This window comes from Engraulis encrasicolus, chromosome 21, assembly GCF_034702125.1.
Source record: "Engraulis encrasicolus isolate BLACKSEA-1 chromosome 21, IST_EnEncr_1.0, whole genome shotgun sequence".
In the NCBI taxonomy this organism is placed as follows: domain Eukaryota; kingdom Metazoa; phylum Chordata; class Actinopteri; order Clupeiformes; family Engraulidae; genus Engraulis; species Engraulis encrasicolus.
In genome coordinates this window covers 47,209,580-47,222,079 of record NC_085877.1, presented here as the reverse complement: position 1 = coordinate 47,222,079, position 12,500 = coordinate 47,209,580, and the positions used below count along the sequence as shown (strand labels likewise).

Below are 12,500 nucleotides of genomic sequence, written 5' to 3'. Positions count from 1 at the left end.
GCATTGGCCTAGGATTAAAGCCCACATGATTGATCCGGCCCCTGATCACAGTCAGGAACGATAATGTGGCCCCCAGAGAAAAAAGTTTGGGGACCCCTGCTATGGGGCATAGAGCTGGGTATCGATTGAAATGTCAAGAATTTACTAGTACAGTACAGTGCTAGTAATACACTATTATCTAATTTAAATGGTTCTCTGGACCTTTGCTAATGACTTGTATTCAACTGGGTATTATATAAGTGGATATTCCTCAAACCAAATAAAATACACAATACAATATTAGTATGCATATATATTATACTTACTGTAATGCACACTAAAATATTAGTATGCATACTGTTCGCATTATACCTAATCTAATACACACTACAAAGTAAGCATGCATATTCATTATACCTACTGTAATACACACAACATGCATATTCATTATACCTACTGTAATACACACAACAATAGTAGTAAGATAAAATTTGGCAATAGGCAGCAGGGTTTCAATGAGCTGCATAGTAGCAATACCTACTCTGGCCACCATCCTACACACTGCACCTTTAAATTAATATATATATATATATATGTATATATATATATATATATATATATATATATATATATATATACAGTATATATATATATATAATAATACTTTCGTTCCAAGGACGCTTCACAGAGTGTTGTGTTGGAAAGTGTGAGTGTGTGTGCGCGTCAGTGTGTGCGCGTCAGTGTGTGAAAGCATGTAAGTGAAAGTGCTTGTGGAACTAGCAGCCATAAGCCTCCAGGAAGAGATGTGTCTTAAGGTGTTGCTTAAACATGGCCAGTGAAGGGGCATTCTGGATGTGGTCGGGCAGATTGTTCCAAAGAATGGGAGCAGCAACATGGAAGGCTCTGTCACTGGTGGCCTTGAGCCTGGTACGAGGGACGATCAGCTGGCCCTTGGAAGAGGACCGCAGAGCTCTTGAGGGGTCTGTGAGGTAGTGGAGTGCCAGACCATGCCAGACAGTATATATATATATTAGAGATGTACAGGATCCAAGATCCGGTTCCGGATCCGTCAGGATAATAGAGTTTTTCACAGGGTCCGGGTCCGGCAGGATCTTAACACTAGAACTACCACGGAGGGGTCAATTGACCTTTTTACCTAAAAGCCCCACAAGGGGGTCATTTGACCCTTTGGACCCCCTGCGGACACTCCTTTTGTTGTGGAAATGTGGCTGTTAGCAGCTCACAGCTGTCACTTGAGACACAGTGTGTGTGTGTGTGTGTGTGTGTGTGTGTGTGTGTGTGTGTGTGTGTGTGTGTGTGTGTGTGTGTGTGTGTGTGTGTGTGTGTGTGTGTGTGTGTGTGTGTGTGTGTGTGTGTGTGTGTGTGTGTGTGTGTGTGTGTGTGTGTGTGTGTGTGCGTGTGTGGATCATTTCCAATGCCTGTTGAGTGCTGTATCTCTGCATCTTCGTTCCTTGGAGAGGAGCTTCTTTCACCACAAAATTCTTGAGGGAAATGAAGCAGTAGTCCACATGCACTGGTATTTACCGGTATCCATCTAACAATTGCCAGGTTGCATTCACATGAGTCGTTATGGTCACATGGCATGGGAGATTCACACGTTACAGTTTTTCTCGATTGGTTTGGCTAATTTCTCGAAACTGAGATGACATTCTCAAAACAACACGGACAAATCCCCAAACCAACTTGCAATTTCCCAAAACAGAATGGCATTTTTCATTGCTTTCATCAGATATCAAATGCTTTGTACATGTCTCAAATGTTTAGTACATCTCTGCAGATGGATATGTACAAATACCCTTCAGTTGACACATTCAGCATACATTTAGCACATTTTCCAAATAAATTGACCTTGCTTATCTAAACGAATTAGACAATTCTCAGTCTAATGGTTGCCCTCTGAAAAACACGTCAGCATTATTTCATTGTGTAAGTCATCATATGCAAAGTGGTCTACGCAATTCCCAAAACAGTCAAGGACATCATATTTTAAGAATTTCATTACATAGTAAATTCATGACAGTGTTCAACAGGTCAGATTGTATTGTAACTTTACTAGTTAGTAGAAAATAATTTTACAACCGTGTATACTACAGTTTCCTCTGTTATTTGGCTAATTTCATGACATTTTTTCAAACGACATTCTGTTTTGAACAATTGCTAGTTGCTTTGGCATTTATCCATGTTATTTTGAGAACGTTATCTCTGTTTTGAGAAATGAGCCAAACCCATGAGAAACCTGTGATATATGGGCATTACTTTCTGTATATGAATTTACAGTACAGAAAGTTACTGATAAATGTCCTTGGTAAATTATCTGTGTTGTCAAACTTCAATGGTTTCACTCACTTTTTCATTTTTATACATAGTCGAAATCTGTTAGCTGAACGTAGATAAAACACCTAAGTGCTTACACAATGGCAAAGGGACAATGTATTTTGGGGGTACTGATGATATATGTGCGGAAGAAATTTAGTTTTGACATGTCACTGTTTTTGGGGTGATATGAGCGAGTGATGAGGATCCATATAGTTATGCTGAACCATCCAGTTTATTTTGACAGAAGGACTAAATGAATGCAAATGAGCCAAAGCAATTGAGAAGGATCTATGCCATTTTGATGGTACTGACTATTTATATGTAAGACGGTTTAGTGCTGATGCAAGAATGAGGTGTTTTGGGAGGTATATGACATTTTGCTAGTTATCTGAACTGTTGTGCAGAAGTGTAAGAATGCTTGGCCAAATGACCCAAGGGTTATAGGAATGTCATCTCAGTTTCAAGAAATGAGCCAAACCAATCGAGAAAAACTGTAATTCAACCATTATCTGGTTGCAGTCATATGATTCGTCATGATCACATGGGACATTCACACATTCATTGATGACTTATATGAAGAAAATGTGCTGACATGTTTTCAGGACAACCATAACACTGAGAATCAACCAATTGGGATAGATCAGCATTCATTTGAAAATTCTATTTTGCTGTGTAAATGTAAGCTGATTGTGTTAACTGTAGAATACTTGTACATAGCCATTTGCAAGGATGTACTAAATGATTGAGACATGTACAAAAGCATTTGAAATTTGATGAAAGCAATGATAAATGCCATTCTGTTGTGAGGAACTGCAAATTAGTTTTGGGATTTGTCCATGTTTTGAGAATGACATCTCAGTTTCAAGAAATGAGCCAAACCAATTGAGAAAAACTGTAACACACTGTCCGCCAAACTGTGCTATATGTCTTTGCTGCTGATATCTTCATGCAAGTTGCTATTTACCTGTGGTGATTTTGGAGGCTGACAGCCCTTGGGAAGAAGCTGTCTGTCCCTGTTTGTCTTGGCTGTTAGCACTGTAAGGTGTGACCCCCTCACCCCTCACCCCACACACGGCCCCTAACAGCCTCATTACCATAACAAAATGAGTGATTAGTGTATTAGGTAAAAGCCGCCGGGTCAAATGACCCCTCTCTGGTACTTCTAGGTAGGCAGAAAAATCCTGGTAGTGCAGTGGATCCGGTATCCGGCAGTTATCTAAAAATCAGGATCTGGGGCATCTCTTCTTTTTACGTAGCCTAGCCTTTTCAGTCAGTCTTTCACAACCCCAATCGCTGCATGGAGTGAAAGCCCTTTGGAAGCGGCCGTTGAAGGCAGTGTGGCAGTAAGCCAATGAGTCTTAAAAATAATTTGCGCTAAAGTAATAAAAAGGGCCCACGTGTGTGAGTAGACTATATGTTTCAACCCTTTTGTAGGATCTGGTATCCGGTTCCGGATCCGGCAGGATCTTAAGCAGTGGATCTAAAAATTAGGATCCGGTGCATCTCTAATATATATATATACAGTAAATATGTAATTCATGTTCTCCTTCAGGTGAAATTGGGCGTGCTCAGTGTGGACGAGGCGCTCGACCGATTCAGCCAATGGCAGCGCTTACAGCGAGGAGTTGACGCCACACAACAGGTACACACACACACGCACACACACACACACACACACACACACACACACACACACACACACACACACACACACACACACACACATGTAAATGTCAGCTTCCACACACTGTTAATTAAGTATCTGCGTTCACTATGATTCACACACAGAGCCTTGATATTTTTAGTTTGTTGTTTGTTAGACACTCCGCTGATTGGTTCTTATTGTTGTTTTTATTAAATTGTTTACAATAGCCTTGGAGACACATTGTTGATCTGTTCTCGTTTACAGTAGATTTCAGCTTCTAACACACACACACACACACACACACGCACATGGACCCGCACACACGCACACACACGCACACTTTTTTTTAAAATTGTTAATAAATAGTCTTGGAGACACATTGTTGATCTGTTCTGGTTTTATTGTTAAATATTGTTGACTGTTGTGCAGTGAGTCTGTTTGTTTGCTGTCGAGTTGTCAGTTGCTAAATTCGCCTCAAAGAAAAATCTGTCAAAACTCATTAACAATGTTTAGTTTCCACAGTTTGTTGATCTGTTCTCATTTTATTGTTAATTATTGTTCACAACATCCTTGGAGTACACACATTCCTGATTTGTTGTGTGTGTGTGTTTTTTTTAAACTTATTTCATTGTTAAATATTGTTGACAATAGACTGTTGTGTAGTCTGCTTGTTTGCTAGTTTAGGGTAGATTTCAGCTGCTAACACACACGCACACGCACACGCACACACACATACATTTTTTTTAAATGGTTTACAATAGTTATTGTTCTTGTTTAATTGTTAAATGTTGTTGACAATAGCCTGTTGTGTAGTCTGCTTGTTTGCTTGCCACTGTAGTTTAGAGTAGATTGCTAAATTCGCCTCAAAGAAAAATCTGTCAACACTCTGTCAACGGCTGCTGTTTATGCTCACTGACTGCTTCTGAGGTGTTATGTCAGCCATATTATGTGTGTCTGTGCGTGTGCATGTGCGTGTGTACGCGTGTGTGTGCATGTGTGCGTGCGCGCGTGTGTGTGTGTGCTTGGGTGCGCGCGTGCATACGTGCTTGCATATGTGCGTGCGTGCGTGAGTTCGTGCGTGAGTACGTGCCTGTGTGTGTGTGTGTATGCCCATGCATGTGTGTGTGTTGGACACCAGATGGAAATTAGCCCTTGGGCTACAATCTGGCATGTTTACATATATGTACATGTATGTATATGTTCATTAATGTGCAATGTCCTGAACAAATAAAGTAAAGTAAAGTAAAGTAAAGTAAAGTGTTCATTATGGCTTGCCATTTTTCTCAGAGATATAACTTCCAACAACAACCCGTTCACTAGATGGTTGATCCACATTAGCATGCATGTGTTGTAATTGTTGTTGTTGTTGTTGTTGTGTTATTAATGTGTCGTTTCCATTGTTGTTTGTTTTTCAGGAGAAGCTTCGTCAGCTGAGAGCCAGCATCATAAACAACCGAGAGGATGATGACAGCGTCTATGGTAAGACACACACACACACACACACACACACACACACACACACACACACACACACACACACACACACACACACACACACACACACACACACACACACACACACACACACACACACAGCACCTTCAGGTTCAGGGCCTCTCACACAGTCTGCTACACATTCGCATTCATAAAACTTCTATATACTTACAATACTCTTCGTTACTTTGGTTAAAATCATCATCTAACTGTAATGTAGTGTAATGTAATCTAATGCACAGCACTGTTGGGGTGCTCCTCTCTCAAATGACTCAACAGCACCCTCTAGTGACCACAATAAATACTTATGGTGGCCAGAGTAGGTATTGCAGCTACTGTATGCTGCTCATTGAAACTGTGTGGCTTATTGCCAAACTGGAATTGGATCTTTTTGTTTTAGGACCTAAATAATGCACTTTACTAAGTAATACCTTAAGTTCTGCAGCTGAAAATGTCTATGTCTGGAAATTCAAAATGGTGGACATGGGGAGGAGTCACCTTTTCATGTATAAAAAGAAGTGCACTTTTCCATGTCATAATGAATACTTAGAAATTTGATGGTGGTGGTATTCATGAAAAAGGTAACATTTTTTGGGCAGCATGAATTCTTGAAAGAAACTGCTAAACATATTACAGCATAGTGCACCTTGTTACTGTAACAGTAGTGTAGTACCAGAGATTCTTTAAGTATATACTCTACTGCTGGTGCTCCCCTCTCTCCAATGACTCAATAGCACCCCCTAGTGGCAAAAATAAATACGTACACATCCTAATGGGTTCAATGTTATTTACATTATTGCAGGCTCATGTATGAAGAGGTGTTAAAAACGCTAAGGATTCAGCTCCCTCTTGTGGTGGTTGTTAATATTACATGCTCCCTGAAGGCTTCAGTGGTATTTACATGTAACAGCACATTCACGGTTCATTGTTACTTACGGAACACATCCCTGAAGGGTTCAACAGTATTTACAGTTTTTCTCGATTGCCTACACACAAGTTCTGGTACTTCACACACAATTCTCGGAACATCTCACCCATTTCCCAACTCCCCTAACCAATGTCACTGAACACTAAACACAATTCCTACTTAACACTCAAATTCCAGTTTTAAAACACACTCTTTTCACACCATTACACACAATTTTCATAAAGAAAAACACTGGGTTTCTCATGGAACACACTGTCATTCACAACACTACAATCAACTGCAATACTGTTCACTTCCTCATCACATGGGCAAACTCTCTTCATACCGGTTTACAATCTGAAATCATCACCCCATAAGGACACACATTGCATGTCATATTGATGAAAAATGAGTGGATACAAGGAGAAAACCCATTTGTTTAGTTTTTGAACTAAAAAAATGTGTTATACAAGAAATAACTTTCATGTGGTTACCCAATATTTTACAATAAATTAGTGCAATTTTTAAATATTTTTAAAAATATGTAAAATATATACACGTCTGTGTACTCCGAGTCTAAAAACAATATTTCAGTATTTTACTACAGATAAATGTCCTCTTTAGTAAGAACACTGAAGAAAATAAGTTTCTACTGTGTTTCAAGTTGAGTATAGAGTTTTTTTTCATAGCAATAGGCTATCCAGAACAAAAAAGCCCAAGTTACTGGGATAAATTAGTTTTACCCTGTGCCCAACAGTGTTTTAATGGGTCTGCAAATGTGTATTGTAGTGACTGTCTGTGTGTGTCATTTGACGACAAAATGAGGTTTTTAGAAGAGAGTACATTGTTTTGAGACAAGACGTGCATTTTTCAGAGGTAGTGAAGAGTTTGGCCCGTTGTGTGTGAGGTTTGGAGATTTGTGTGTAGAGTTTTGAGAATTCGAAGACCGATTCCGAAAATTGTGTGTAGGCAATCGAGAAAAACTGTAATACCTTCTGGGTTCACTGTTATCTAAACACATCAATGTGGGTTCAATGCTATTTAACCCCTCTGGTTGTGTTAGAAACATGGTTACGTTCAAATTTACCGCCAACACAAAAAAAAAAATACATTGATTGAAAATCTGATATCAATATTTTGTGATTAATACCTTTTAGACATCCTTTTGAAACATTTCTAATGTGATTAAATGTGATTCTGCTTTGTTTTAGTGATTTGTAGGCTTTTTCTTATCTTGCAACAATTCGTTTTATTAACCCTCTGGAGTCTAGGGCCTCTCAGAGGCTGTCAGGCCGTTTGGAACACCTTTACTTTTTTCAAGTATTTCAACTAACTGTAAACATCTATACTAATGTGGCACATATGGTTGTATTCTGAAAAGCCTAACAAAAAAGAATATGAGAGTAAAGTGAATGTAATATAACTGTATATAACTTTGGGAGATGTAAATTAATGGTCCAGTCATTTTTGACCGAAACACCATGAATGTAACAAGTTGGTGTATCTTCCACAATTCTTTAGGAATTTCATTATATTTCATTTTGACCATTTGAATAGGTTAGCTGGAGGATATCATGAAGTGTCATTTGTGTATGATGAAAAATAGAGAAGTTATTTAAGAATGAAGTTTCAAAACGGAGGGTTAACTAATCTGTATGGATGTATTCTACTCTGGAACCTGCAAATTAATAGAATTGAGACAACCGGCCCTATGGTGGGCCTGCGACCCGGGTTTGATTCCAGCACGGGTCATTTGCCAGTCCTTCCCCGTCTTTCTCTCCCCACTCGTTTCCTGTCTCTCGTTCGCTGTGCTGTCCTGTCACAAAATAAAGGCACAAAAGCCCTGAAAAAATATCCCCCCAAAAAATTGAGACAACCATCACCATACAATACGTCACCACACAATCCTCGCCACAATAAGACAAAAACATTTATTGGAGGTCACTTGGACTCTGTTGACTGTCTGACACTGTTGACTACTTTAAGGGTGGCAAAAATATGGTGTCCTCTACGCTCATGGTGAAGTGGGGCAGCTGTGGCCTAGTGGCCTTTAGATCAGAGGGTTGCAGGTTCGAATCCCACCCTTCCACTGCCTACAGTATAGCAATCCATGGCTGAAGTGCCTTTGAGCAAGGCACCTAAACCGACACTGCTCCAGGGACTGTAACCAATAAACTGTAGGCCTTAAAGTACCCGTAAATCGCTTTGGATTAGAAAAAAAGTATCCACTTAATCACACACACATACACACACACACACACTCTGTCTCACAGGAGGAAGCATGCAGTCTTTCACACACACACAGACACACACACACACACACCATTTGCTTTATTGCCATACTGGGTGGCTATCAAATGACAAATTTCCAAAAGAAACGGGAAACAGACTGTCTAAGCACAGCAGTGATGCATAGAGTTGAAAATAGACTCACATTAGAACTGTGTGTGTGTGTGTGTGTGTGTGTGTGTGCATGAATGTGTGTGTGTGTGTGTGTGTGTGTGTGTGTGTGTGTGTGTGTGTGTGTGTGTGTGTGTGTGTGTGTGTGTGTGTGTGTGTGTGTGTGTGTGTGTGTGTGTGTGTGTGTGTGTGTGTGTGTGTGTGTGTGTGTGTGTGTGTGTATGCGTGTGTGTGTGTCCGTGTGTGTGTTTGTGTGAGCATGTGTGTGTGTGTGCATTCATGCATGTATGTATTTGAGTGTGTGTCTTTCCCATCACATCACAGGATTCCAAAGTCACTTTGTCGCAACACACCGCTTGGACATCAGAGACCTAACTACACACACACACACACTCACACACAACACACACACACACACACACACACACACACACACACACACACACACACACACACACACACACACACACACACACATACACACACACACACACACACACACACACACACACACACACACACACACACACACACACACACACACTCACATAATACATAGCCCTATCTTGGGATCATTGTCTTTTTTTCCTCTTATTGACATGCTTTTTGCGTCTGTATTGTGTTTCATTTCTTTTGTTACTAACAGTCTGTTTTGGTTTTAGATGTATGTTTGGGATTTTAATTTATAATGCTTGTTAACATCTAGCCTGCCTATTTTGGACACCAGATGGAAATTAGCCTTTGGGCTACAATCTGGAACCCCCCCCAGTTTTGTTTCTTTTGTTGTGTTGTTGTATGAGCACACCAAGTAACATTCCTATCAACTGTATTTTTATACTGTTGATATGGCTGAATACATTTGAAACTTGAACTTGAACTTGAAACTTGTATGTAGGCCTATATGTTCATTAATATATCTGCATGTATGTACACGTATATGTTCATTAATGTGCAATGTCCTGAAGAAATAAATAAATGAAATGAAATGAAATGAAACTAAAGTGAAGTGTGGGAGTTAGTCTTCCTGTTCTAATCATCTAACCACCTCTCTCTCTCTCTCTCTCTCTCTCTCTCTCTCTCTCTCTCCCCCTCTCTCCCTCTCTCTCTCTCTCTCTCTCTCTCTCTCTCTTCTCTCTCTCTCTATCTCTCTCTCTCTCTCTCTCTCTCTCTCTCTCTCTATCTCTCTCTCTTCTCTCTCTCTCTCTCTCTCTCTCTCTCTCTCTCTCTCTCTCTTTCAGATAAGATCAACATCATCCATCATACCCCAAGTGAGTGTTCTTCTCCTCCTCTCCTCTCCTCTCCTCTCCTCTCCTCTCCTCTCCTCTCCTTTTCTCTCCTCTCCTTCTCAATTCTTCTCTCCACTCTTCTCCCCTCCCCTCATCCCCTCTCCTCTCCTCTCCTCTCCTCTCTCCTCTCCTTTCTTCTCTTCTATCCTTTCCTCTCCTCTTCGCTTCTCTCCTCCCTTCTCCTCCCCTTTTGTCCTGTCCTGTCCTGTCCTGTCCTCTCCTGTCCTGTCCTGTCCTGTCCTGTCCTGTCATGTCATGTCATGTCATGTCATGTCATGTCATGTCATGTCCTCTCCTCTCTTCTCTTCTCTTCTCTTCTCTTCTCTTCTCTTCTCTTCTCTTCTCTTCTCTTCTCTTCTCTTCTCCTCCCCTCTCCTCACCCCTCCTCTCCCTCCTCTCCTCTCCTCTCCTCTCGCCTCCTCTCCTCTCCTTTTCTCTCCTCTCTTCTCCTTCTCTATTCTTCTCTCCACTCTTCTCCCCTCCCCTCCTCTCCTCCTCTCCTCTTCTCCTCTCCTCTCTCCTCTCCATTCTTCTCTTCTCTCCTTTCCTCTCCTCTCCTCTCCTCTCCTCTCCTCTCCTCTCCTCCTCTCCTCTCCTCTCCTCTCATCTCATCTCCACTCCTCTCCTCTCCTCTCCCATAAATTAATTAGTGGTTGATATGCTGCAATGAATGTGCTTCTGAAACGGCCCACAAAAAGAAAACAGACAAACAACGCGATCCATACACTACAATACTGGCTGTCCTTGTGCCTACCTGACATGTGCTACTGCTGAAACGTAACAGACCCATAATGATTTCCAGGACGGCAGAGCACCGAATGGGCTGCAGCAAGTCAGTTAGCACACCTTATCTGCCTACGCAACTGAATCCTCTTTTCTGATTGGCTGATGGGGTTGCAACTAATTACCTATAACCTGTAAGGCGTCAAACGTGCGACTAAGTTAGGCGAACTGCCGTTACTAATTCTAAACTGTAGGTTGCTATGGCCAAAAGCCAATCGTTAGTTCTATCGCATTTGTTTATCAAGTCAAGAGTCAGTCGTTAATTCTATCGCATTTGGTTGTCAAGCCAAGAGCCAGTCGTCAGTTCTATGCATTTGGTTGTCAGTCAAGTCTGTCGCCCTGAAAGTAACTAGCCTACTACATTAATCTGATAGAGGCACGCCCGACTACGTGCGCACTAAATTATTCTGCAGTTGGCATAATTCATAGGTTACAAATTTACAGATAGGCCTAGCAATAGATGACAAAAATACCCTGTACCGAAATTCTAAGCACCTGCCTCGCCATCAATTGTATCGAAACGAGTCACCTCGTCATCTGCTCCACTCAATGGTTTTTAAAATTTCCCGCTGCCTTCCCAATTATTGATCCGAAAACATCCCTTTTTTAAAATTAGGCTACCTCCCCATGAGTTAAATCATAGGGTTTTACCATTCTTCTGTACTTTCACCCGTTTACTGAGTATGGCAGTGCAATTTTTACCTCCAAGCTAGCAGTTAACATTGAGTCCTATGAGACCAGCTGGTGACTAACTGTTCTTATAGGACTCAATGTTATCTGCTAGCTTGGAGGTAAAAAATGCACTGCCATAGCTACAAAACGGTTGAAAGTGCAGGAGAATGGTAAAACCCTATTATTTAACTCAAGGGGAGGTGTAAAATAAGCTTATTTCCAAAAATGGGACAGTATCACTTTAAAGTTATTATCTTTCAGGCACTTCAACCATGGATGGAGGTGTAGGAAGAGGTCAGGGGGGATTTGAACCTGCAACCCCTAGATTGAAAGACCAACTCACTAACCACTTGGCCACAGCTGCCCTATATACACTATATGATGCATGGGAAAACTGTGGTATGGTGTTTAAGGAGATGGACCTTAGATCAGAGGGTTGCAGGTTTGAATCCCACCCTTCCACTCTCTAATGCACTTCATGGCTGAAGTGCCCTTGAGCAAGGCACCTACCCCCACATTGCTCCAGGGACTGTAACCAATACCCTTGAGCAAGGCACCTAACCCCATACTGCTCCAGGTACTGTAACCAATACCCTTGAGCAAGGCACCTAACCCCATACTGCTCCAGGTACTGTAACCAATACCCTGTAAATATCTGTAAGTCACTTGGATACAAGTGACATGTAATGTAATGCGTACTTTGCACATCAGGTCTAATTTAAATTCTTAACATTTTACTTTGTGTAAAGCCGGATCACACCGCACTCTCGATTAAAAGGTGCCAAACATAAACAAAAACTGTGTAAAATTGAAAGAAAAATGTCTGCACACTTAAATCCCCTTTGTGTTCGTCTACTGACCTTCCTCAGGGGAGGAAGCTTCCTCAGCTGAGCCCTGAGGAAGGTCAGTAGACCGAAAGCCTGGCCTATTAAAAAGAACACAAAGGGGATTTAAGTGTGCAGACATTTTTCTTTTAATTTTAACATTATACTTCAAA

General features: G+C 41.0%; 1 protein-coding gene across 1 annotated transcript in view; it reads left to right on the top strand.

Moving 5' to 3' along the window:
* The window catches only part of LOC134437449 (B-cell scaffold protein with ankyrin repeats-like), a gene marked incomplete at its 5' end in the record, with an annotated part of 142,721 nt that extends 130,320 nt beyond the window's left edge, over nt 1-12,401 (top strand). Inside the window, 3 exons of the mRNA XM_063186940.1 lie at nt 3,869-3,958; nt 5,377-5,440; nt 12,373-12,401. Coding sequence (XP_063043010.1) covers nt 3,869-3,958; nt 5,377-5,440; nt 12,373-12,401 — 183 coding nt within the window. The remainder of the gene's footprint in view (nt 1-3,868; nt 3,959-5,376; nt 5,441-12,372) is intronic.
* Between the last annotated feature and the right edge of the window lie 99 nt (nt 12,402-12,500).